The sequence below is a fragment of the Gymnogyps californianus genome, chromosome 1, assembly GCF_018139145.2.
Source record: "Gymnogyps californianus isolate 813 chromosome 1, ASM1813914v2, whole genome shotgun sequence".
NCBI lineage: Eukaryota > Metazoa > Chordata > Aves > Accipitriformes > Cathartidae > Gymnogyps > Gymnogyps californianus.
In genome coordinates, this window is record NC_059471.1 from 154,036,964 (window position 1) to 154,064,892 (window position 27,929).

Sequence of the window (27,929 nt, forward strand, 5' to 3'; positions counted from 1 at the left end):
TACCAAAAACATATCTCATGTGGGCCAGTCTTTGAAAAGATATTTTGGTGCCAACATTCCTCTCCATCCCCTGTGCTTTTAGCATTGTTTTCCTCTCTGAACTGTGTTCCTTTTTTCTGCAGTTGAGTCAATGTGTATCTACTAATCAGACATGTCCAGGAGTCCGTTCTCCTGGCTATGACAGGGATGAACATCACTAGAACTAGAGACACTGCTTGGGGAAAGTGGACATATATTAAGTGACAATGTGGGAGAGGCTCAAAACTAACCTGTGAATTAATGTTTGTCCAGGTAAAAGTCTCATTTCCAGTTTCATGACAAATCATTTGACAAATCCATATATATATTCTGTATCTACAGCCGTACTTGAGGTTGCTGTATAAGCAGCTCCAGAAGGAAAAAGAAAACTTCTAGAAAAATTGTAAAAGCTGGACACTCAAATAAGCTTCCAAATTGTAACAGATACCAGCAACAGTAGCTGTCCTTAAATAAACTTTTGAAATCCCACAGGCTACAAAGCAGCACAGGGCACGAAGCAAGATTTTTCTTTTTTTCATACTCTGGAAAGAGTATGAATTTCACTGGGAAGTATTTCTGTCTGCAGTGCTACAGTCTCCAGATTGTTCTTGTATTCAATGATTGTACCACAAAATAAAAATAACTATCCTGTTTATGAGTATCTCTGTATGGAACTGACTATACAGAGAAAATAAGAAATTCAAACTATTTCTGGAAGGGCTTGATTTTAAAAACATAGGGATCTCACAGAGAAAACACGGTCCTTTTTGTCAGCTAAATACCACCATTTTTAAGAGCCTTCCTATTGTTTGTCAGGCTGAATTTTTTTTTCTGGATGGCAAGAAATGAAGCTTCAAGACAAATTATTCAAGCAATGCCAAAATTCTGCTAGATTTTCATTGTTACATTGTAAGTTTTTAAGGGAATGAGAAAGGGCAGAAATATATCTTTTCAGAACCGCAGGCACATATCTTCAAGGTAGAATTCCAAAGGAAACCAATAATTATTCCTTTTTTCCCCACTGAAAAATCTCAAAAAGCAATGAAGGCAGCTAAAATCTTGAAGTATATGGAGAGAATTAATATTCACAACAGGAACATAAAGTACATTACATTCATTATTCACCATGCCTGGGCACTAGAGTGTAAAAAAAATTAACAGGTGCCCTCTTTTGTCAAGAAAGCCTCCAGAAATAGGGGCAGGGAAAGATTTACGGCGGCAACTGAAGAAAAGATTTCCTAATGGTAGATAAATTGTAGCTTCCATCTGGAATGTGCACAAGATTATAAGTATTGTAACTGCATCACACTGACAATAATGAGAGCTTTCAAAATACAGGACCAGATCTCAGACTGAGATGTATCACTTTTTCCCACTCAATCTCACTCAGGGAACTTGCTTTCCCTCAAAACAATTTCTTATCCATTTGCTATATTCTTTTTCTTTTTTTTTCTTTCTTCAAAGTACTTTCCCTATTTAACCCATGTTTATCTTTCCCTGAACCATTCTCAGTTCTCTTTATATCACTTTTCCTCTTCTTTGAGTCCTCATTTTTCCTTTCACTAATTCCCCCTCCTTTTAAATATCACTTTCCTAGTGAGAGGTGGAGAGCTGCTTTAGGCAAACCTTTCTCATGCTCGACTTTAAGGTAGTGAGTTGTGCCTTATAAGCTATTTGTAAAAGTATCTACAACAACGGAAGAGAAAGAAAAGGGAGCGTCAAGCATAAACAGACACTGCATTTTGTTGTGCTCTAATTCTATTATAAGGACTACACAGGAGTGTACAGTGAAGATGAGATGGTGATTTATGCCTTCACTCAAATAAGATTTGTTTGAAAGCAGTCAGTACTCATCCGGGATTTTAAAAAATGGAAAGTAATTTGTACAGGTGTACAAATAGCTGGTTAAAACATACACTTTTCACTCTTGCAGCTTAATCTTATAAATGCAGCTTAAACTAAATCTGAACCAGAAAACTAATTCAGATTTTGCTATCAAAACACACCAGGGCAGACTAGTCTGCCTATTTAAGAGCTGATGCTGAGTTTTCCAACTCAAGAGTTTTGGGGAAACACTTAAATTTTTCAAGTCTTCACCAACCTTTGAAATTTTAAGGGTTCACTATCACTAGGCAGCTCCTGCCTAGCATGTTCAAATCCTAAGAGTGACCTCTTTATATTTGCTTAACTTTACTAGATGAGCATGCCTTCTCCTTTCTACATGCAAACTTGCATCCCTGATACTCTTCTCACCTTGTACCACACAAAGATTTCTCTTAAAAAAAAAAAAAAAAATGTTACCTTGTAACATCTGTACTGTCACACTGATTTCCTGGGCAATGATCTGATTCTTGTGGCTGAGTTAAAACACTTGGCATTTAGCCTTTTTCTTCCTCCGTCTCAGGAACTAGGTTATTATTGCCTCATAAAGCAGTGCCTGGGTGGTATTACTAGCTAATTAATGTCTTTTTAGTGTAAAGGGCTGCAGCCACCTTCCAGCCCCTACAGGCATTTTTTCTTCCTCTCCCTGACAGGACCAGATGGCATTCTGGCCAACCTTCACCCACCCTTCATGAGCCATGCACTTAATTCAGACAATGCAGCTAGCAGCTTTGGAAACACATTACCATCACAGCCAGACAGATGCTAGAAGAGTGGTTGTTACTGCTCCAAACAATGGGAAAATTAATGACTTCAATTAAAAGATGTAGATTAAGCCTCTACCAAGGTATAGTCACCTTTTCATTTTTGTATGCTGTTGTGGTTTTTATTTAATTTAATTTTCCAGCTCTCATCACATAACAGGGTGACAAACACGTAACTAGGAGGAGAAATACATGGCCAACAACAAATGCTTACAGGAGGCCATGAGGAAATGGTCATCCCCATCTCACTGCACCATTTGATCATAGGATAAATCAGGATGATGAACGCAGTCATGTTCAAAGGAAGAGTCCAATTACATATTTCAGTGGAGTCAGCCCAGAATACTTAGCTTTTTTCAAGATCAAGCACCAGTAGTCCAAGTAATTGTCTTCCCATTGTTTTTTTGTATGCACTGTTCACACTAATTTGATGTTCCTATTAAGCTACGATCCGCCCCAGCTCCTGGTTACTGCATCAAGACACTCTTTCACGTTCCTGCCCACTCCACACATCGGTCACACATCAAAGAGCCGTCAGAAAGGGAGCAAAACATGAAATACCATTAATCAAAAGCCACCTGAAAATTAACTAACATGAAGCTCACTTAATTAAAAACAAAAACATAAATAATTTTCTCTCAGAAAGACCGCTGCCTCAAAACCATTACATTCAAATTTCTTTTTACCCCAACAGCTTGTGATCAAAAGCAACACCAAACATTGTAATTATTTTTAGATCATATATTATCTTCTCTCATTGATTGAGGTAATTTAAGGGATATCTCTATTTGCATACTTTGTCTTTTTAGCTATACTCCTCACTTGTCAAATAATTACTTCATCTTAAAGAGGTTATATATATATGTGTATACACGCACACACATATATATGTATATATAGCGATGCCAGAGACACTCTAAGCAGCCTGCAGCCATACTATGACCACCTGTGGTCTAATCCGCTCCTAACATCTGAGGAGGGTCACTCCCAACCCCTGTTTGGGAGAAAAATGACCACTGAGAAAACAGCCCCAGTGGGTCAACTGATGACACTTTGTCTCACAGCAAGTCCCTGTCACTTGCCCTAGTGACAGGCTATAGGATATTGCACTTTGAGCTGGAAGTGCTCTACAGTATTTTGGACCAGATGTAAAATAAAAGACACTGATGACTCTTAAAAGATCCACGAGAATTCCATGTACAGGAGGAATTGTCCCCTCTGTCCTCTGCCAGATTTCTTTTTGGGAATTTTGCTAAAATCTTTTCGGCAAGTTTTATTTGAAAAGTAATTTCTGAAGGGACAAACCTCTGTAAAAAACCTGTGAGCTACTTCAGCTGCCAATATATAATAGTGCTTTCTAAGTTTTTTTTTTTAAAGTGCCAGGTTAGAAAGATTTTTTAGGTTGCAAAGTCAAGCATCCAGAAGCTTGGAAATGCCAGAGCTCATGTCATTTGAGCATCATACTCCAGCCCTGCTGCACTCAAGCATTTTGACAACCTTTAATCACATTGCCACCCGCTACTTTCTTATAATGGACTCTTCCCTCAGTGTTTAAGTAGAGACCTGCTTGATATCCTTTTGTATTTTGTATATGCAGTGCACAGCCTCAAGATTTATTTATTCCACACTACCAAAACTGCACACAGAATGTAAATTTACTAATTTTCTCCTCAGCATCTCTGACAGAGTCTCCCCATAGTATCCAAGTTTCTTGTGACCATGAAATTTACCCTCACTGTGCTTCTCTAAGGTGAGGTTGCAATATTACCTGTGTTCTGCAGCTGGGAAAATGAGAGTCAGAAGGAAGGCAGGCACGAACTCTCCATTAATTTTAGTAATACAACCTGAGGCACACAGAAAGTATATTTCTCAGTTTCCAGCCCTTCACTCTCTTTCAGAGTCTCCTTGTAATGGCCTCTCAGAAACCCAGCCTACTTCACAGTGGACCTGCATAGAATGAGGCGCCTGTTGTTACTGGCCATTTGTGAGAAGTTTGTTGTAGATTGGCATCATTCAGAAATTCTGTGAGGGAAATTGAGGGGAGAAGCCAGTCCTCCAGAGCGGCATTCAACTGCCTCAACCTTGCTTTCTCTGCTGCAATCCCCCGCCTCATTTACTATACACCTTCCAGCTTGGCAGCAAATGAGGCAGTGTCTAAACATACTTCAGAGCTTGCCCACTGGTATAATGAATAAATCTGCATCAGCCCAGAACTCCAGACTCTGGAGAGAAACAGACACAGATCCTTTCCCTCATGCCTTTAACCTGTCTCACTCACTCTATCTGCACCCCACGTCCTCCTCCTTTTCGTTATTCCCATTCTGATTTCCCAGATGTCTGTATGTCCCCTGTGCTCCTAATTGCCAGCTCCCAAAGTTCCTGCACACACTCCCTTTTTGCTTCTACTCCTTTGGCTCTTGCAACCTCTTTTCCCTGTTCCTCCATACACCTTTTCCTGACCCATCTCCATTTGACCACAACTGCTGCTTCCCTTTTCTCCTTGCTACTGGAGATCAGCTGGTGAGCAGCGCAGCCCCCGCTTCCCTCAGCCCAGTGGGCAGGCCTGCAACCAGGATTAAGCACAGAGGGGCATAACTCCTCCACGAGCACGTACAGACAGAAACTTTTGAAAGCAAAGCTCTTTAATCTGCGGTGTCTCCAAAGTGCACGAACAACCTCATCAGCAGGGCAAACTCAGCGGTACTTTTCTCAAGACAGCAGAAGGCGTCTCCCTGGTATTATGGTGATACTTTATTAAATGTCAAGCCTCCAAAACTTCATTCCAATGAAGTTCATTCCATTACCAGCACTAAAACCTCTCAGGAAACAACTGCTGGATTTATTTATTTTAAAGAAGGTCATTTAAAGCAGCATATTTCCCACAAATCTTGTCTTCAGAAACAACTGACTTTTTTGTTAAAGTTTTAACTAAAAGAAAAAGAATCAGTCAAAGACTGAGTCTTACCATGAAAAATTTCAGCCAAAACAATGAAAGTTTAGAGAAGCTATAAAGAACACAATTCCTTATAGTAGGCAGTGACAGGTACACTTTACTCTGGGCAATGCTACTGACTTTGCTTGTAATTAATAAATCTACCAAACATAATTGTTCCAGCTAAGCAAACATTTCCAGTCACGCTGATGTAAACAAAATCATTTCTCCTATCAATTCGAAGTTAGTCCACATGTTGTCACCATCTTTGCACACTGCCTAAAAGTGTTTAAGCATCATTTTTCTGCCAGCTTTGCCAGCGCCAAATTTCGGGCCCTGCCATGCCAGTCTGCGGAAAAGTGAACCTGAATTCACCATCGTTCACATTGCAAAGAGCATAAAAACAAGAACTGATCCAGAATCTCTCAGGGTAATGGGAGAAAACCAGGTGAGCGTCTCCTGGCAGTGCTACCCGGATCACCCTTTCTTACCATGACATCTCTTTCTCCTGCCAGCAGTTTCCAGTTTGTAACCACACGGCTACACAGCCTCCTGTCCACACTGCATCTGCCCTGGAGCTGTACTCGGCAGGCACCTTGCAGCCCCCTTCCACACACAGCCAAGACAGAAAGACAAACTGAAACAAGGACCACATGGTCACTATTTCTAATTTTTCTATACTAAGTTTTAAAACCCGTCCATAAGGATCCAGATACAGTAGAACTAGAAACATAAAGCAGAAGTGATGTACACAATTATACCTTATGTACTTGGGGAGAAAAAACAACCCCCAAACACTAGAATTTTTCAAAGCCAGCAACAGAGTTCAGACAGGTGCTTCCCATCTAAACTTTGGTAGTGATTACGGATCTACTGCTGGTTTTGAAAATCTAAAGCGAAAGGACCAAAAAGCTGAGAACCAATTCTAAAACAGGCAAGAAGAATAAAAGATGCTCCTACACAAATATGAACATGGCAAACAGGATTGCAGTGGTAGAAATCCCTTACATGGGGGAATTATCAGCAACAAAACCACTGTTTAGTGATCCTACACTGACAATGGTATCTCTGGTTCAAGATTATATGAAAACTATTGCCTACATCTTTGAAATTAAGCAGCAATTTTAGAGGTTTCTGCTTTGTCACATTGCATCAGAGCTACCTTAAGGGTGAGTACTTTGGTCTTTCTCATGACCAGTTGCCATGAAGGTTCCCTTAGCTGGAACTTCAGGCATCCAAAATAATGTATTTACTTTTGGAAACTTGGATCTAGGTTTATTAAGACTGCAGGGTGCCACAGAGAAAAAACACAAAGGCAAGAACATATAATAATGGAGAAAGAGGAAGAAACAGAAGGGAGGAGCAAAAGAGAAGAAGCAAAAGGACTTCTGTAATTTCAGCATGTCAGCACAATTCATTAAGCTTAAGGGAGCCACTAGGAGTTGTCTGTGGTGATGGTGACAGTGCATCATCAAGCAGAGAAATGCAGAGGGCTCTTACTGCAGCATATGTGTCTGGCTGGCGTCCTTTTGTTTGTCAGGTACCTCGTAGTGTGGGGAAATCTTGCCGAGGCCACTGTCACTCAGCATCCTCTTTCGAACTGCAGGGTTCCACCGATCTGATATTCTATGGAGGCAAGAAGGAAGAGAAAGGCATTCACCCCTCAGAAATTACCTTGTACGCTCCATTTTGAAGCTGTCTTATGCTTACTGGTTCCCAGCATTTTTCAGCCCGTAGCAAGCTAAAATAGCTTAATTGACTATGAGTACGAGACTGTTCCCAAAGACAAACAGGAGCATTTCTGGTCTGCCTAGAGGATGAGAAGAAACAGAGACACTTCACCGTCATTGTTAGGCACAAAGGGCTTCAGTGCCTTACACAGTGGTATCAGAGCCCTGACCATGCAGAGAAGGGGTTAGTAACTCTATCGATACAGATTTATGGCAGGGCAGATACAGTTAAGGGGTGTGAGGAGGTTGAAAGGTGCCAAAATCCATTAGTCCTGCTGTGCGCTCCAGGATGCCTAATGGAGTAGATGTTATTCCACTGTCCTTCTGTCATTACCCAGCTGCATCTGATCCTGTCCCCAGCTCCCCACTTAAGATCTGCCCTCCCACATCTCCCAATCCTTCAGAAAAGGAGACCAGAAAAGAGATGCCCAACTCTGACACGGCTGCTGAAAGCCAGATCCCAGCACCACTCACCCAGAGGCCTGCTCCACTACCAGATCAGGCATTCCTGGTGGCGTCCCCACCTGCTGTGACATTACCAGCTCTGGGTCCAGAATAAAAATCTCGTCCTGCGAAATTTCCGTCACAAAGTGCAAATGTTCCTGTTGGAGTGATACAAGGAACAAATAATGAACCTGCAGCATCACTGGTCTCTCAGAGAACCCAGTTGGCTATAGGAAAGCTGGGTGCACATCAGGGTCTCTGAAGAGCATTCAAAGGACTCTGTCCGTGTATTTATTTAAGTGCACACACATACACACACACTAAAACCAATGCCACTTAAGTCACCAATAAATGCTTCATCAATTTCAAGCCAAACAAGATTCCCAACCAGCAAGCTTCACACTCACAGTAATACTTAAAAGGCTGCTACTCAGTGACTCTATGTCATTCAGCTGAAAACTGGAGGTCTACCCAAAATGCCGAGGTTTGCATTTCGAAGTGAGGACCAACACCTAAGGTCTGCCCTCCGATGATGGCTGACAGAAATTTTCATTGCTTGGGGGTACTCTCCCAGACCTCCATTGCTTGTATGTTCTGGTTTCACATCTCCTTTACCAAAGCTCTCTTTCTCAGTCCCTCTTTTTTGTTATTGACACTGAAGGCTCATTGTCCTTCAAAAAACGTCGAGTGTGAGTAGGCCTGTCTACATAGGTGAACGGCCAGGAAACTTCCCACCGTTTGTGTGCTGGGACCATCACATAGTATTGATCTTTTCCCCACAGAAACACAGGGCAAAGGAGTAGGAGGGAAAGATGACCATTTGTACAGAGTCAAGTATTAAAGAAATGCAGAATAAGCCAAACAGAGTCACATTGCCCAGTTTAACCTGTAGCAGCATCTTCTTCACCCTTGCTTTCCACATGTTAAAGTACAACTTCATCAAAGCATTTATATGACTGTGTGAAAGAAGTCCCATGGTGGCTACACGCAGACACCAAACCTGGGACCTCTGAACTAAAGCCACAGCTCCTTCTGCTTGAACTAAACCACCACCTGCTTTTGCTAGGAAACAGTCATATGTTCATGTGATTCAGAAACAGCTTACACAGTTCTCGGGGGGACCAGATACAAATGACCACTGTGTGAAATCAACAGTTTGCACTTAATGCTGAGCCACTAATTGGCCTGTTCTGGCTACAAATCAGAAACACCAAAAGCTCTGTAAAATTTTCAAAGTGTCTTTTAGAAAATACATTCAGATTGTCAAATCTATACCACAGGTTTGAATCCAATGGAGCTGCACGCTGTTTTGGGGTTCCCTGGAAATATTTGATACAGCTCTGTTCATAATTCACAACTTGTAACATCACCTTAATTTCCATAGCTATTCCATGTCACACACACACAGGATCAAGACTTCTGGTGACTAAAAGCATCAGTGAAAAGATAAACTCAAAGACACTAGTGCCACACAGATGCCCTTAGTAAGACTTGATAAGGATGACAAATGTAGAAAATTCTGATCTGTACATCAGATTGGTAGTAGACAGAAGGGCAGATGGTCGGCAGATATAAAACTTCAGTGAAACGATGTGAATTACATCAACTAAAAAACAGCCCAGAATTTTTTCTCTACTTTTCATGAGACTTCAGTAGCACTTTAGAATACACAGGAGGAATGGCAGATAATTAATTTTAAGCTGCATTTGACATAGCTTAAAAAAAAGTCTATAGAAATGGTAACCGAATAAAGATTTACCTGAGATCTGTCAATGCGGTAAAAGCGATCAGCAGAAGTTGCTGCAAGACAGAGAAACAACAGAGCTGCAGTGAAGAAAATGGTCTGAGCAGAACCACATGGACAAGATGGGCTGAGCTAACATCATTACCACATAAGACAACCTCTGTGTCAGTGAAGTCACAGTGGTTTGACAAGAGCATAATCTGATTCATTCATTATGTCCATATTCCTGTCCCATTAAATGGTGAATTTAAAGGTGAGGCTTAACAAAACAATATTCACTGAAATTATTAACTTGAAATAAATATTTTAAAAATGTATAAAATGGATTTCAGGCTTATAAGAAGAATTGATTACATTAAAGTATGTGACAGAAAAAGCTGCATTGTTCCAATGAGAGTATAGCAAGCATATAATGAAATTGATGTGCCTAACAGGATTAATTCAAATTTTGAATCTAAAGAACAATAACATGCTTGGGAGCTCTTTGTAAATCAAATGCACGGCCACAGATATTCAGCTTGAATTACCAACACGCTCAAGGAAAATTTATGCTACTCATGAAAAACACATGAAAACAGGGAAGATTCACTAAATAAAGCGCCTAATATGAATCTTGTTACTGCCAAATAATCTATATTACTAAACCCAGAAGTATTTTATCACCTACAATGTGCTTCATCAGATGCAATTTTTTGGTTTCTGCTTTGCATTTAGTTTGGCCAGCGAACTCAGATTCACTCATTCTGGAGTTTTGACACAAGAGCACAGTGATGTAGCATTGGAGGTTTTGGCACTGCAAGGGAATACCAAAACCCTAAAGACAAAAACTGAATGCATCTACCCACCCAGCTTTCTCCGAAAAACAAACAGATTCTCAATATGTTTTTTATCAATTTCCCTCATGAGAGATAAGGAAGAGTGATTAGAAATTGCCAAGGATAAATAGTTTTTGTTTAGAACAATAAAAATTTCAGTCTCCCCATGCTGAAGCTTTTGCAAAAGCAGATGCCATTTTAGCTGCTAATTCCAGTGCTCTGGAGCCTGATGTAAAGCCCAGATAAGCCGTCTGCTTTGACAAAGTCTGGGTGAAATACAAGTGCAGCTCTCCAGGGAGTTACATGAAGTGCAGCCTTACAGGGAAAGGGAGGTACGTTTTCATCACCTAAACACTATAGTACCTAAACACGATAGTACTTAAAGAGAAACGAGAGTGAAGAACACAGCCTTACCAGCAGCAGCGCGTTGCCACAACCAGCTGCACTCCGAGTCCAGGCACTGCCATGCAGTAAGCGCCACTCATCGCAACAGAGACGCTAATAAACCAAACCTCTAGCCACCCTTAGAAGAACTTGCCTCCTTGGGGTGACAATGCTACAGCAGACATTTTGATTGCTAGATGAAGGGTCTGTTTCATTTTTCAGAGGGGAAAGGGGGGCACCCAGCTCCTTTTTTATGCTCAGTGTAACAAGAAGGAACAGTTACCCCTCCATGGTAATACTCTCAGATGCACTATCCTTCACGTGCACACCAGAAGCAAGCAGCATGCTAGGCACAAGAGAAGGGAGATGCACTTACCGTCTAGGAAGCACCATCTAGGAGATAGCCTCTGAACAGAAAGTACTCTGGGGAAAGAGCTTTCTTGGTCCTGGATAGGGCAGAGAAATGACATAAAAAAATAACAAACTTTTTTCTCTTAAAAGGACTATTTTCTAGTCTCTGCTTTTTTCATTTTGCTCTACTGACATTGGATAATATGCAAAACCTACATAGCCCAAACTCACTGGATTTGCTCCTCACTGACATCCGTGCTTGACTGTAATATAGAAGAGAGTAAACTGACATGGTTAGCTTCAGCCACATCCTTGGCTGTCGCTTTCCCTTCAGCTTAGCAGTACCAAAAAAGCTTTGCATCAAAAACAGCTCTCTCAGCTGTCTACAGCCCCCCTTATTTGTGGGGACACAGGAACAGAGAGAGGTAAAAGAGGTCAAAAAGATACACATCAGTATCAAACAACGGCCATGAACTCTAATTACTGTATTTGTTTCTTGTGTGCCTGTCACCTTCCTTTATTCTAGCTCAGTATTTTTACTCTCTTTCCCACCTGTACTGATCTGCCACTCAAAGAAATTGCCCACTTTGCCTGTCCCTGGCGTGTCCCAAATGCATATCAGGGTAAAAAAGTGTTATTCTCTACACCCAGAATACAGAGAGCACAGACCTGGGGACCACCGACGGCCAAGCAAACAGACATCCTACATCAACATCTTCCCATTCTGGCTAAAAACACAGGCTCCTTGGGAGCCGATGGACATTATTTCAGGAACCAAACCAAATGACTGGGGAGGAATGAAGGCCTTCTTCCTGACCTGTACTCGCCAAGGAGTCAAACAGGCTGCCCCTTGCTTTTTCAGCTCTCACTGAGCTGGAGAGGCAAAAGGGAGCTCAGAAAGCAGAGGGTGGTCATGGCTCTGCTCCATGCTGCCAGTGGATGGCCAGCCAACTTCCTAAAGCCACTGGGACACAACATTTAAACACAAGTAGATTTGCACAGGACAAAACACAACAGCATGGATCTCGGGCATACACCCAAAATTTTTAGAGAGCCAGATTCTATCCTTATTTACATTTTAAGGAGTAAAATCAGCACATCTGCAAATGATGTAAATTCAGGCACGTACTAGCTGAAGATTAAACTTTACTCCTCCTTCAGACAACAGAATACAGAGTGGTATACCAAATCACAAGGCAAGAAAAGAAAAAGTAGAAGCACTGAGGAGGAAAGGTACCTTTGAGAAAAGTATTGCTCTGCACGGAAAGCACAGAATGTGAATAAAGTATATGTACATATATTCATAACATGGGCATAGATTGGTGAAAACAGACCAGGATACAATGATATCTCATTGGGACTTCCCAGGGTATTACACAGGAGCCCAGCACCTTTCCTGACAGCAGGATGCAGGACAAATGATTTCCGTATTGGGAATTGTACAGCTGTATCAGGTCAGCTGTTGTTTGAAGGTCCAACACCAGAAAGTAAAGGCTGGCTGAAAGAGCGAGTTCCAAAAAGAGATTTCAAACAATCATGGGGTTTCAGCCAGAAGGGACAACAGGGCTGTGAACGCTTAACCCCTAGCATAACACAGAAATCCACCACTCCAGCCTGAGCTACAGCAGACCTTTTAGAAAGGCACGCAGCCTAAGTGACAGACTCCAAGGACACAAACCCCACCATTCCCTCAGACAGCTGGCACCTTGTGCATGGTTTGAAGGAGGAAAGTGAGGCTGCTTTGTGTACAAGAGGAAAAGTGCAGAAACACCAACACAAAGTGAAAGTTTACGGTGTATCAAACACGTCCAACACATCTGGAACATTCATATAGATTCTCAAAGGTTCACAGTTTCCTGTATATTTTCCTCTGTTTTTACAGCCTAGTGTTTATATCATTAAGAAAACGTAGAAGTAATAGATATTTCTCAGCAATTTACCTTACTGTTTTGCAAATCTGACATATTTCTAAAATACTTCTTATCTGAGTAGCCACGTGTGAGAAAAATTTATGAAAAAAATAAAGAATATATCAACAGAAAAATGGGAGTTTCATCAGTTCAATTCCCCAGACTGCCCAGATGTGTGTCAGTAAGACCATGGGGAAGCAGCAGTTTGCTTTCTTCAACCTGGGGAAAATCTCAGAGAACGCTGAAGGAAGTTGTCATTTCAGTCTGACTGGGTAAAACAATTTCCGAATTGATGACAGAGCAAATGATGCCCTCATATGTTAAGAGTCAGACATTGCCTTTCAATTTACATAAAGGTATCTGACACTTTTTCAGCCACCTGAGAAAAAATGAGGTCACGCTGATGTTGTACAGATGCGCACAAGTTCTTGGCTTCCCCAGCTTCCTGGTCAGCAGGGTGTCTGCATGTACTATGTGTTGTTTTCAAGCAGCTCTGACGATGATTAGCATTTTGATGGACACTCATTTCTCAGCCAGGTGAATGTGTATCAGTGCCTGGCATGATGCTGCTACAAAATGTTATTAATTTCATTTGGTATCATGACAGCTTTTGCAAGATTCATCTTATTAGCTTCTGCCTCTGGGATTGACTGGAACCATCTATTACTGCCTTTCCTTTGTGGTTACCCAGGACAGAAGAGCCAAGACGGCTCGAGACAACTTATCTGTTGTCTCCTCAGTGCCCTAGAGTTTGGCTATAGTCCTGGCAACAGATCTTGTCTGAAACGTTACTGCAGCAACTTATAGACTTTGCTTGACTAAAAAAAATATATATACATATATATCTTCTGATACATGATACCTGCATCTATAGCCACCCTGACAAAAATAAAACAGCCTCAATTCTCTCCCATACTCAGACTCATGGCTTTTACTTGATCCCATAAACCTTGCTCTCATGTACAGGTTTTTTGTCTCCAACCTCTGTGCATTACACGAGAGACGAAGACAATGACAGCATAACATTCCGTAAAGTGAACTATTTCTGCACATGGGGACCAAATGACATATCTCTGTGGTTTAAGTATCAGATTTAAAATACACCTATGTCTTTCTCTAATATGGGCTTACGGAGCTGTGGGATGTGTAGGTTTGCTTGTATTGCAGCTGAGGTGTATGTGGGAGAGTCAAGGGTTTTCTGAAATCCACTAAGTTTGCTAATGTCTATGTATCTACATGCACAAAGCTTTATGTATCTTAATATTTAGCCCACTATTTGCGGAAAGGTGAGGACTGGGATACAAAGGGCGAAAGGAAGAAAACATCTAAAGATAATCGTGCTACTAGAAAGGTAGATGATACAAAGAGAAGAAATTAGTAAAAATCCATAGACCTAGCAGAGTACATAATGCTGGGAAAATTAAGATAGGGATAATGCTGGTAAATGTAAATTCAAGTCACAAATTGCATATTGCGATATACTCCTTCCAAGAGTTCGTTACAGTTCAACTGCAGAACTAGCTTGGGAAGTCTCAGGCCCATGAAAATGATATTTTATGAGCATTAAACTCAGTAGAGAAACAAAATGGAATGAAAAACAACTCTAGCATCATATTTCTCATTTGCACCTGGGCTTGCTGATGTTTCTGCTGACTCCCCATGTTTTGAGCTGCAGAGGAATCATGCAAGAGAACTGCATTTATGAGACCTAAAAGTACCTGTGACACCTTATTAGTGAGGTAAGAAGACAGTTCCATCAACTCAAGCACCTTGTTCATGCCCTTTATCCCTTGCTTTTTCCCCTTTCTGTAATATGTAGAGGGATACCAACAAACATGGAACAAACCTCAAATTAACCTATGTCCTGGTTTCAGCTGGGATAGAGCTAATTTTCTTCTTAGTAGCTGGTACAGTGTGGTTTGGATTTACTGTGAGAATAATGTTGATAGCAACAACTAAAACATCAGTGTGTTAAGTAGCACTTATCCTAAGGTAAGGATTTTTCAGTTTCCCATGCTCTGCCAGCAAGCAGGTATACAAGAAGCTGAGAGGGAGCATGGCCAGGACAGCTGACCTGAACTAGCCAAAGGGATATTCCATACCATAGAACATCATGCTCAGTATATAAACTGAGGGGAGTTGGCCAGGAGGGGCAGATCGCTGCTCGGGCATCGATCAGCGGGTGGTGAGCAATTGCATTGTGCATCACTTGTCCTTTCTTGGGTTTTATTTCTCTTTTTTTGTGTGTGTGTTATATTCCTTTTCATTACAATTATTATTACTATATTTTTATTATTATTATTGTTAGTATTATATCTTATTTTACTTTAGTTTTTAAACTGTTCTTATCTCAACCCAGGACTTTTACTTTTTTCCCTGATTCTCCTCCCCATCCCACTGGGAGGGGGGAGAGCAGAGTGGCTGCGTGGTGCTCAGTTGCCGGCTGGGGCCAAACCATGACACCTAAAAAGACCGTTTGTAGAAATGACCCACTAAGAATAAACCAATGTTTGAAGAATCCAGGATAAACAAGTACTGAAGACAAAACACAGAGGGGGCTGCATTCAAAATGTAGCATCATAAAAAATTGATAGTATGTTAGGAATTTCACACTGATGTGCACTAGAGAAGATGGCTAGGCAATTAATTTATATACTGGTATAACTACAGAGGTTAGAGCCAAGTATGATGGTTAGAGCTGATTTCCAACATTTCATACTCTCTTTTGGCCCTCCCCATACATGCAGATTTAGTTCTTCATTTTACCTCAGGCAGTTTCCTACGCATGGAATAGTCAGCAGCCACTTAGGTTAATTTATAATGAGTGTAACAGAATAATACATACTGTTTTATTAGCCAATTTGCTAGACACTAACACTGCTCTAAAACTCAGTTCTGGGGCAATGATTGATACAAACGTCAAAAATATGAGGTTAGAATTGGACAGGGAAATGCAGATACAAACCATGAACTGGTATTAAGCAGGCAACTCCAGGAAAACATGCCAAACTGCATTTTCTCTTAGTGTCTTCCTGCATTCAGCGCATTTACAGGCATTCTTGCCAAACTGGAATTCTGTATCACCCAGGTAAACATTAAGCCCCAAGAAATTATCTGCAATTTCACTGCAATGGGTTCCCATCAGCTGGATCTCTGTACGCTTTCTCAGTGAATTCATTCCTGCTGATTCCAACAAGACTTGCATTGTTAAGTCTAGGAAAAGGCTATCAACACCATGCAAACTTGTCTTCTGATCCTAGGCGCTGTGTCAACTGACCATGGTTTGTGTCAAGTCTCTGCGCTAATGTCAGATCAGCTCAGGAGTCAGTAGAGTTAGTCTGAGTTAGTTTACTCCCAATTTAAGCACTGTGCAGCACAATATTTTACTGAGAAACATGCATTCTTGAACAATACTTCCAACTGTAAAGGCAAGTTCTGTATTGCATAAATTGTAGAATAAAGTTGTAAAATGCACAGAGACCAATTTTAAAAACTAGCCACCTAAAACTAGAACTTGTTTGTCACATGCAAAAAGATACATTTGTGCCCAGGATGGATTAAAAAACTACTCTGAAGATTATGTTAAACTAAAGGTAGATGACTGTGGTGCACAGAATTATTAAGAGGTTAGTCCTGCTAGCACACCATTTTTCTCAGTGATAGACTTTTTTATTACAGCTATACAATATAACATGTTATTGTTCAGTTTCTCAGACAGAGAAACAGTTTTACTTTTGTCATTTGTCCTACAGGACACTATCTCATTCACTTCAATATGCAAGGCACTGCTATTGCAATACCACTTGCATCATCATGCTGTGCTAATTTTAAAGATGATTCCATAAGGTTTGCAAGGAAAAGGATTGTCCGAGGGAAAGCAGAATGAACCTCCAGCATTTGAGGGTAAATGATAATCAGAAATTCATCTAACATACGGGTATCTAACAAAAAGAAAACCTGGGTTCCAATGCAACGAGTGCAATCCACATTGTTAAGCCTCTTTTTGTGCTGATACTAAGCGGAAAGCTTATCTTACCTGGTAATGAACTCTCTGTGTAGTAGAAGTTACCGACTGTAGGTCCTAGCAGAAGGATGAAAGACACAGCGATGATGAAAAAAATTAAAGCAACAAAAGCTGTTTGCAGTTCTACTATCTTAAGTGGCTGGGCAAACACAAATAATTTTGCAAGTATTTCTGACTGGTTTTAAGCATATGAAACAAACACCACAGAATAGTCATGGAAAGCTCACTTAAACTTTAGATTTGCATGCATTTGGTCAAAAAACAGTTTTAAAAATATAGAAATTATGTTAACAGATTTTTACCATATCACAGACCTACTTGTTTCATAAAAACTATCTAAATATTGAATACCAGCAACAAAATGACAGAAAAGATGCCAAAATTCTATAAATCTTTTTTGCAAGTATTTCTGGGTAATTAATGCACTAAAGAAAACCACTGGCAGTTCTCCCTGTTTTAAGACAACCTCATGTCAGGGAGGTCATATCAGAATGACCCTGGTATTTAGCAGGGTTCAGGAATCTAATTTATTTTAATAGAGATTTTGTCAAATAGTTTTAGCTCATGACATAGCCTAACAAAAAGCCTGGCCTACAGACCGTAGCTCCCCAGTTGGCATGCAAGTTGGTAGAGTGCAGAAAACCTTGGCACCTCCATTCCCAGCAAATGGGTCTGAGCCAAATCAAGCACACAAAAAAAGTAGTACAAACCCTGCAAAAGGTTGGAGAAACACAGTTCCTCCACAACCACTATGGGTAATTCAACCCAAACTTCTAGCTGTGCTTCCTCCAGGGCTGTACAACTACTCGCCACCCAATACTGGCCGTTAAGTTGCCTGAGCTCAGTATGAGATCACATTTGTAATCTGCTGAGAACATCATCACAATTATTTCACTGTAATTTTCCATCTCCGGATACTTCAAATATGCATCACCTTACAATATGGTTTTATGTCTGATAATAATAGCCACACCTCAGGTCTGAATGTTCAGAAATGCATTTGATGAAGGGAATCCTAACTGAAATGCAAAAGTGAAAGCCTGTAGTAAGATACTAAGGCCCATATTCAGGCTGCAAGCGCAGACTTTCAAAACCACAGGGAAGTCAGTGGCTCCCAAGAAGAGTTCAATGGGAGGGATGAGGTTCGTAGCTCGTATGTAAATTGGACCACCTATTTAGAAACCTACATAATGTCCTCACACTTGTAAATGTTGTTGAAAGATATCAGTAAAAGATTAAAAACAGTCAGAGACAGTATATTAATGAAAATCCATTAGTTTTATCACTAAAGGCATACACACTTAAAATTATTCAGGTAATAGGGCATTTGGAGTCTCCATTTCCCAGACTGTATTGTAGAATGAACTCTCATGAGGTGAGGTGTTCAAGACAATAAGAGCAACATTATTATTAGCTGCATGAGCATACATTTCTGTGTATTTGGAAATATCTAGTTGATATTTGTAGTGTTTATTGGTGTCTCAGATTACTCCATGACAGTACTAGAGAATGCCATTTGCATAATTAGACCCACTCGAATATCATGATGTTCCTCCTTACATAACACACTTTCTAATCAACAATTAATGTAATTTCAGCAAGGTATGTGGAGAGTCCTGGTATTCCATTCCAATTAAAGGAGAAGTAAACACACCCATCCACGTCAAGTCTGTTATAATTTAAAAGGAATCAGTATGACTTTTCATTTTCTGTTTAGAAAATATTTTTCAGTGCTACTCCTGCTTTTACTATCATATCATAACTCTAAAATTTTGTTTCCAGTGGTAGGCAAATTGCAATACTCTTAATATAAGGTTGTTGCAACTATTAGACCTCTGCACTCAGGACTGAAAGCATAATATAGATTAATAAACGACACCTGAATTCACAAAAACCTCACCTCTTGTAGACGGTCAATGTACATACGACAGGTCTCCAAGTCACAATCTCCTCGTACAACTATAATTCCTAGTGGAATGGCTGGAAAATTAAAAACAAAGAAAGATCTCTTTAACTGAATTCTCTCGAACTTTAAAACATTTGCAATATGCTTTGGGTTTTGGTTTTTTTTTTTTAAATGTCCTCACAAAAGCTTTCTACTATCTAAATCTTAAGTCATTTAAAAGCGGGAACATATTATTCATCATTAGTTTCACCCATTTATAATTATCAAGGATTTCAGTTTTCAACTGTCTTTCATACTGAAGAAGCTACAACAGATTCAGTTAAATCGTGTACTTCGTTATCTGATGTCAACATCAATTATTAACTGCAAAGAAAGGAACATACCCCAGAACAAGAGTTTAGAGGGGTACTCTTATACATTGAAATAAGAGAGTGATATTTCGTTTTCAGAACTCTTAAAAGTCTACAAAAATGATTTAAAGTAATGAAAGTCACAGCCTGATTTCAGAGGAAACTGTCCAGCACCATGTTATTTTGATGTAAGCTTGCTTTCAAATCAAAACAAACATTATTCCATTTACACACAAAATTGACACATCATCTCCATATCTTCTCAGAGAAAAAAAGAACTTGTAAAAATACAGCAAATAGTTCCCCTCAGCTGAGGGCAGCATTTTTAATAACAGGGGATATAGGTTTCCACAGCCATTCTGTTCTTGCAGGCAAAAAAAAAATCCAAAACAGACCCACAAAAAGAACAAAAGAGAAAAAAGTGTATGTGAGTCTACAAGGATGGTCCCAAGAGAGCTACCTACTAAGATCTCATTAAATAAAAAGAAAACAAGTGAAAACTCTTGAGTACCTGATTTTCTAAAACTGAATCACTGAATGAAGTTCTTTTTTCTCCCTGAAGGGTCTTTAATCTAACAATGGCCCAAAAAAGTAGGGGAGCAGCAGGAAAGAGATTTAAATCCTCATATGAAGTATTCCAGAAGGAGAACAGAATATCAACTCATAAACAATTTTGGTAACTGGATAACAGGAAGCAACATAAAGTCACTAACAGTTCTGAGATAAATAGAAAAAAAACCCTGTGCTGCAGCCCCTCCTGCCATTCAAAAGCAGCTGATTAAAAGGGAGAGATGTTTCTCTACTGAGAAGCTCTTCTGGTAAGAGAACAAGACAGCGCTAAAAGATAATGGGGAACGTGGCTCATATTTTTGTGGCCCACTGAGGCTAGAAACACGAAGAGAAGCTCTGTGGTTTCAGGGAGGAGAGTAGGGGAGCACCTATGGCAGTCGAGGTCATTACGGGCCTCAGAGGCCAGCGCAGGGCTCTGGGGACACATCAACAGTGCTGCCAGCATCGTGTTTGGAAAGCAATTTGAACAGCAGAACAGCTGTGAACCTGGGAAAACCAGAAGCAGGGCAAAAAAGCTGGAGGGAGAAACAAGAACATAAAGAAGGGATAGGCAGGAAGACCAGGGAAGAAGGGAAGAGCTCACACTTCTCCTGAAGCAACACTGATATCTGACAGTGATGCTAATCCTCCTGCACATTTTCAGAAAGGCCAGAAGGGAACAGTGCTCATTGTGACCTCCCAGATTTTGTCATTACAGAACAGAGACTGAGACACAAGCGAGTGGAAGGAGGGTCAGTCCTGAAGTTCTGATGTTCTGGGTTACAGACTGATTCCCTTTGCTTAGTGTTTATTATTGCTTAATCTGCTCTGACAGGAGACCCTTAAGCTCTTTGTAGAGTGTACTTAATGGCTATCTAGTTTCAATTCAGCAGACCTCTCTGCAGCCCTTACTGAAAGAAACGTTTGTTAAATTCATTTATAGCACTAAAAGTGAATTGCAGCAGACACGACTACACCTCCAATAGCTAGAGCACTAGGGAGCTACACCACTGGCTCATAAACTGTCACCACAGATTTTGTCTCTTTTCTATTGAATTCCTTCCTTCATGGAGGAGTATATGCACTTAATGGGAACCAGACCTTTGGCCTGCCAAAACAACACAGCTAACGCAGAACTGAAATCCTTAACAGCCGAAAGAAGGACCTTACGAACGTTTGGAATTCTAAAGAAATCCACCAAAATGTCTGAAAAGAAAACACTAATATGCAATAGATACCTTAGTGGTGACATTTATGGGCCTCATCTAACAAGTGAAGAAGAAAGTCATGATTTACAGATTTAATTAAATTATGTCCCATCTATTCTTGGTGGTCATAGAACAATTCTGGAATTCTTGGCTGGGTGACTTTGTCCTTAAAAAGAAATGTGCAGCTTTTGCTGCCTGGAAATCCTGAATTAGCATGACCTATGGCTTTTTGGGTCAATGGCTAGCTAAGGGATAAGGTGCATGAGGAGGGTCTCAAATGGTTCCATTCCATATGGTTCACGCTCATTTGAAAAATCTTTTAAGTCATTACTGGATAACACTATGGTATATGCTAAGATGTTGCTTGCCAAAGGTTTTTTTGTTAGGGATTTTTTGTGGCGGGTTTTTTGTTTGTTTTTTTGCAAGACCCATTTGGCTTTCAGCACAAAAATGTTCCCAGCCCTCATTTTTATCATAAACCACAGTAAGTATGCACAATGCACCACACAGCCAAGATTTTCAAAGAAGTGCTTCACAATAGCTGCTGTTTGAAAACAAAAGCAAATCCTTAATGATTGATAATGGGATTGAAACTATGGGATTGTTGCTCATTCTAAATATAGGGCAATGCTGTGCAATAGGGGCAAAATGAGTTAAGTTATGATAAATTACTTAAAGACATAAAGCTAACATGCATGGCATTCAATACCATTGCGGAAACTTTCGTCCAGGAATAAAGGAGCTTCTACCTTTTCTGAATAGCCCTGTGTGGACGAGGATGTGGACAGTACAGAACAGTGCTGTGGGATGCAGTGATTACTAGATATGCCACGTGAGAGATGAGAGGATGAAGTCTTACATTAAGAGCATAGGTACTGCAGAGCAACACGCATACTATCCGCTCCTGTGAATATATAGATATATCCACACATGGGAATATGCCAAAAATAATGGATAGTCTCAGATCATGAGCCAAGCCACAGCATTCAAGTGCCAGACATTTTTCTCCCAAGGCGCCTGCTCTTTTGGCCACTTGTATCCAGCTCCCAGTTTCTTTGTGCTCCCTGAATGATGAAAAGGACTTTGTCCAGGGAGCTGTGGATACAGACTCTAATGCTGCAGTGATGAGCAGCAGCGCAACTCCAGGGGATAAGACAGGCAGACAGTTGCTTCATATTCTGAACCAGTACTGTGGAAAGCTTTTTGTTCCTAGCAACACTAACCAAAATCGAGTATCAGCAGGAGGAGGGTTGGGTAGATGCAGCAGTATGGCTAGCGTGATGCTCTAATTAACTGCAAGATTAGTAGTGATTTCTTAAGTCCTCATGAAATTAGCTATGGAATTTATAAACAACGAATAAATCTTCCACCCATTAACTGCCCATTATGCTGAATGCCTAAAGCTAGTGAACTCTTTAATAGCATTGAGGACACAAATGGAAGAAGCCTGAATATACTGCATATGGCACCATGAAGAAAAAATAAAATTCAATTAACTTCCCCATTTATTGTTATGAAGGGATTCAATTTGTGATCTAAACACCATGATTAGCCCACTCAAATCCCAAACAAAACAGCCTCAAGACAGATTATTAAGGTAGATGCGAATGCCAGGAAAACTCATTCTGAGTCTGACATACCTCAGGGGACTGGGGAGATTAGACATTGGGCTGTAAATGTTTAATGTAGCAAATAAAGGATCCTCACTACTGAAGATGTTATAAGAATGTCGTCTTCCTGAGGGGTTTCCACTGATATTAGAAACCTGAAGGACCAAGTAAATTCTTGGGAGAGAATTCTAAAATATTCAGACATTTATATTAAGAGGTTTGCCTTTCCCAGTATGGTTTTAATACAACTGAGTTTGTACAAAAGGATTTTCTTACCACACAAATCTAAGCCATGTGTCTCTTAAGATCCCTTTTGTTTATTGTACTGACAAAACCTAAGCCTCCTTAGGTTCGTTGGTTGCTAGTTTTCTTAACACTAGTGGTCCACTTTTAAAATCCTCACATGTCAGGAGATAAAACAGAGTGGAGGTTATCAAACTAAACCAGACCACGTTTGAGAAGGCGGTCATCCCCTCCAGGCACTCAGCGACTTCTCCAATACCCTGCCACAAAAAGGAAGAAGCTGTCCAAGTCAACTGAAGAGAGAACTTGTCCCAGACACCACACAAAATGGAACAGGTTATAGAAAGAAAATTATGAAGAGCTGGGAATTGAAACTGGCAGGGAATGGATATTGGGACTAAGAGCTGAACAATGAATAAGGATTTAGGATTAAGAAAAAGAACAGGAACCTGAGCTGTGAGACCTGCAGAAACAGACTAAGACAGGCAGGAAGGATGTGTATGGGATGAGACAGCCAAAGGGGACAACCAGGACTGAAAAGGTAAGAGGAAATCAAATCAGAAAAGCAATAAGAAAAGGAAACGGGAGAAGTAGAATATGCACAGAAAAATTTCACAGAAAAATCTATACCAGAAAGACAAACTATAGCATGATTTCCTGGAAAGTCTGAAATGGAACTTAATATTCTTGTGTCTCCCCACTCCTCTAGGGTAAACATATATTTACATCTATTTGGAATACTGTTCCTCTCTTCTAGTTTAAAGGAGATGGCAAGCTTACAGGTGACAGTTTCCCCACTAGCTCAAAAGGCAGAGGACTCTGTTGAATGTAGATATGCCCCACATGGTGTCAAGAGAGGGTAGATTTAGATTAGATATAAGGAAGAAATTCTTCACTGTGAGGGTGGTGAGACACTGGAACAGGTTGCCCAGAGAAGTTATGGATGCCCCATCCCTTGAAGTGTTCAAGGTCAGGGGCTTTGAGCAATCTAATCTAGTGGAAGATGTCCCTGCGCATGGCAGGGGGGTTAGAAGTAGATGATCTTTAAAGGTCCCTTCCCACCCAAACCATTCTATGATTCTATAACTCAATGATATGAGATGAGATTTCAATGGTTTGGATTTACTCGTTCCCCCAAACCCAGGCAATGACATACCCTGTTAAATAAATTTTACTATGACTACAAAATCAAGAGCTCAAAGTTAGAAAAAGCCAAGATTTAAGTTGCCTATTTCAGCACCTGTGTGTATATTCATTGTGCTACTGCCTTTAATTATCCCATTTTTTCTTCTGTTGGACTCCTGTGTCTTTCTAATCTTTGAGAGTGTGTGTGTATGGGTGTCAGTCAAAGCAAAAAAATTCACTGTGCTGTCTGGACAAAGCCCACAAGGTCTCATCCATCAAAAGGCAAAAAGAGCTATTTCCTTTGACAGAAGCAATGCCTTTGGCAACTTCCTCTCTGTTTTTGTCATTTCTGTTTCAGTCACAAACATTTATCAGTGGTTTGCATCTGTATACACCAGCATGAGAATCTGGGAGCTCAGTGACAGTGGAGTTTCCAATATTTAACTCACTACTGACTTCTAACCCTCTTGGTTTCATCTTGCTGGGTGACTTTAAGCAACCCATCCAACCCTCCCAATTTCAGATCTTATTAAATCACTGTGACAGAGAAATGTATGTATTAGCTAATGTCTACACAACACATATTGAGAAAACCAAGCTGTTAGAGCAAGGCAGTGACTTTTAAGCAGAGTGAAATTTAGTAGACAGTCTGTAGGTAATGCTGCCTTTTACAGAGCTTCTGCAGATAAGCCACCATGTCCCCTAAGAGACCTCCTGACAAATAAATGGCCATTCGTGCTTCCTCTACAGGACGGAAGAGAAGGTTTGTAGCTACACAACCCATCTCACCTAAATTCATCCAGATCAATGTTGCTTCCCAGCATGAGCACATTTCCTTCAGTGGCTAATCTCCCCTGCCCTGACTCCATTTGTTAATTCAGGTTTACCTCATCATACCACCTAGCAGGCGGTCCTCTGCTCCCCTCTGCCCTTTACATTATGGATATTCAGGATGTAAATACCAAGTCCTCAATACCAATATTGACCTTTTCTTATTTAGCTAGTTGCTCAAAATCACATGGAATAGTCTCCAGATTAACTTCACCTGCCATATCCCTGAGCTTTAAAGAGTCAGAATACATTTCATAGATCAAGGATTCTCAAACTGTGGTAAGTGCATCGCTGCTATGAGGAAGCTACAGTATCTCTGTACATGTACACGTCCCAAATGACTTGCAAGCTTGTCACTCCATGTACCTCTGTATATCTGATAAGAACTCCTAGGATGACTCCAAAACCCTCAGATAACGCACAGAAATTAAAGGCAGGGACACATGCATTATAGACACCTGGCTAGATATAACCAGAGAGAGACAAGAATTCGAGGTTAACATCACATCATGTTACACCACCCCCACTCCCCCCCCCACGCACAAAGCGAGGAGGCTGCAGAGAAAAGGATTGTTAGATTACAGATAGTTCAATTGTTATACGCATGGAACTAAATTTTCTTCAAAAATTGCTTTTTAATCTAGTCTGCCATTTTATTCAAGGGGAGATAAGGAACAGCTGCCTCTGTGTAAAAGACAGTGTGGGAGACCCAGAGCTGCTACAGAGCTGAGAGTTATTCCCGATACTGCCACCACCGCAGTCGGGTATGATTCCTCCTTAATCTTAGTGGTATTGAGATTGTTCTCCATGGCTAGGGCATACAAAACAACATGTTAAGGGCAGTAAGAACTGACATATCCTATTAAAAAAACAAAACAAAAACCGTGCAGTTACTGCTGATGGTGAGCTATTTCACCGCTTCATCTTCATGGTGCAAATCTACAATAGTGTTGGCAGGAAGGAATAAGAAGGGTTGAAGACCACTTGGTCATTAACCAGTTTATGGTTGGTTGGTTTGTTGTTGATTTTTTTTTTAAATATAATTAGTTTCTGCATATACCTCCACTGTCAGGAATTTCTTAGTAACATTGGAAAGGGGAAAACTGGGTGTCACAAACAGAAAGATTTTGCTGTTTGGAAAATAACTCAATCGTTCCTCCACAGTGCTGCTTTGGATCACACTTTCCTGCAATAACAGGAAATCAGAGAGAGTGCACAGAAGATATGCAGGCAAGAGAGACAGAATTAAGTTCTGTCCATCTAGAAACATCAGTCAAACTCACTTTTTGAATATGATAGTCTTGGTTATGGTCATGTAATGTACAACTATCATGTTGGGCAGAAGGTGGTGAAGCTGGTGACTAAGGTCACAAGTGCTTGGGGCACGTATAGCGAGGTGTTGGAGGAGACAACTACATTTGCAGCAAAGAACATTACAACATAACTAAAATGCCAACATATATCCCTTTCTTAAAAGAGTGCATGGAAGCATTCACCCCTCCTTGCTGAAAGATCAATAAGAATCATCTGCACCATCATTAATCATCTCACAGACAATACTGAGATGTTGACAGGAGAAAAGAAGGAGCATGGGGAGGGAAGAAAGGGACAATTCAGAAACAGCATCTTGGTTAAATGTCAGCTGCAATGACAAGAAAAGTAGAAAGCAACAGAAGGAGAAAGGGCTAAGAACAGTCATGCCCTTCAGAGGACAAAATGACATTCTTTAATTGCTCAGGAGGCTTTCAAAATGAGGTGTCTACCTCCAGCAGAGTGAAGATTAATCTTCATGGAACAGTTTGTATGATGAGTTGTTATATGTTGGGAAGTGCAATTTTAGGTGAAGTAGTTGACAGAATCAAATCACTATTTCAAGCAAACAAGGGGAGTGAAATGTATTTACTGTGAGTTAAAATGATCCACATTATTACACTGATGTCAGAGCTTTCAAAACACTATCATGGAGACATGTAACAGGCAAAACCCATAATAATTTCTTTGTTATTTTTCCTTCAGGGATAACTTATTAACAACTGGCTTCCTTCTCCTGTTCAGATTGCTGTGAGATTCTGGTTTGGTTTCCAAATTCTTTAGGGAGGTAAAAGTGTTTTTAATCCTTGTGGGCAGGGAATGGATATTAAGTATAGTATTCTGGAATTAAGTTGTAAGTATTCTGCCAAAGCCTGGACAGATACATAAATTGAGTCTCTTGCAAGCATCTAGTGAGACATACACACACCTGAGAGCTACAGTCGTGCTGAAAGAAGCTAACCCCACTTACAGTAACAAGCCTTGTAGAAACAAGGCCTAATACAAGTGGTCTTGTATTTTGTTAGTGCACAGTATTATCTGCATTTAAATTTTTAATTCAGACTGACAAAATTTCAGTTATTCACCTGCCATGGAAATTTATTTATTTCCACTCCCCGCCCCGCCATCACTTTCTTTGGTAAAGAAAGGAGAGTTGCTTCTCCTCCCTCAGCACTTCCCTCCTGCCCCTTTAGCCGAGTAACTTTTAGTGGCAATGTGCCATGAAATGATTTGCTCATGAGGATGTAAACAGCACGCTTATTTCACATAAGTATCTAGCATACGATAGAGCCAGGCAGGCACGAATTCATAGACCTGCCACCAGAAAACCATTTAAAATTTATCCAATTAGCTATGTCAGAAATGCAATTAAAATGGCTTTCTAGTCTTCTTAAAAGGAAGATTTAGGTGATTTTCCAGCTTCCTTCCTCATAAAAGCTTAAGTTATGTAGTCCTCTAGTGTAACCATGCAGCTTGATGATTGACTATCCCTCAGTTTCCAGAAGAGATGCAGGGATCTTGCAGTGTCACAGGAAAACTCAGGCGTTAGGTCTATGCTCTGTGAACCACGGGGATTTTCCATTTTTTACTTCATGGAATTCAAGGAGCTGGCGAGAATATTTAAAACTGTTTGGTTTCTGACTGTTCAGAGAGGATGTCTCTTCCCATACATAATTTTCTTCAGTTGTAATTAGCATCATTCAGAAGTCCTCAAATCAAGATCAGCATCCTGAAAACTAAAGGCTGGACAATTCTCATAGGAGACACTTAAGTTATATGTCCAGAGAATTAGGCTGATA

General features: G+C 40.4%; 1 protein-coding gene across 2 annotated transcripts in view; it reads right to left on the reverse strand.

Moving 5' to 3' along the window:
* DGKI (diacylglycerol kinase iota) overlaps window positions 1-27,929 on the reverse strand; it is a 227,521-nt gene that overhangs the window by 40,208 nt on the left and 159,384 nt on the right. For both annotated transcript variants that reach the window (XM_050915190.1, XM_050915189.1), the window contains 6 exons: window positions 18,898-18,977; window positions 17,010-17,054; window positions 11,089-11,158; window positions 9,529-9,569; window positions 7,800-7,927; window positions 7,096-7,221 (listed from right to left, as the gene is read on the reverse strand). In XM_050915190.1, the coding sequence (XP_050771147.1) occupies window positions 7,096-7,221; window positions 7,800-7,927; window positions 9,529-9,569; window positions 11,089-11,158; window positions 17,010-17,054; window positions 18,898-18,977 (490 nt within the window). The remainder of the gene's footprint in view (window positions 1-7,095; window positions 7,222-7,799; window positions 7,928-9,528; window positions 9,570-11,088; window positions 11,159-17,009; window positions 17,055-18,897; window positions 18,978-27,929) is intronic.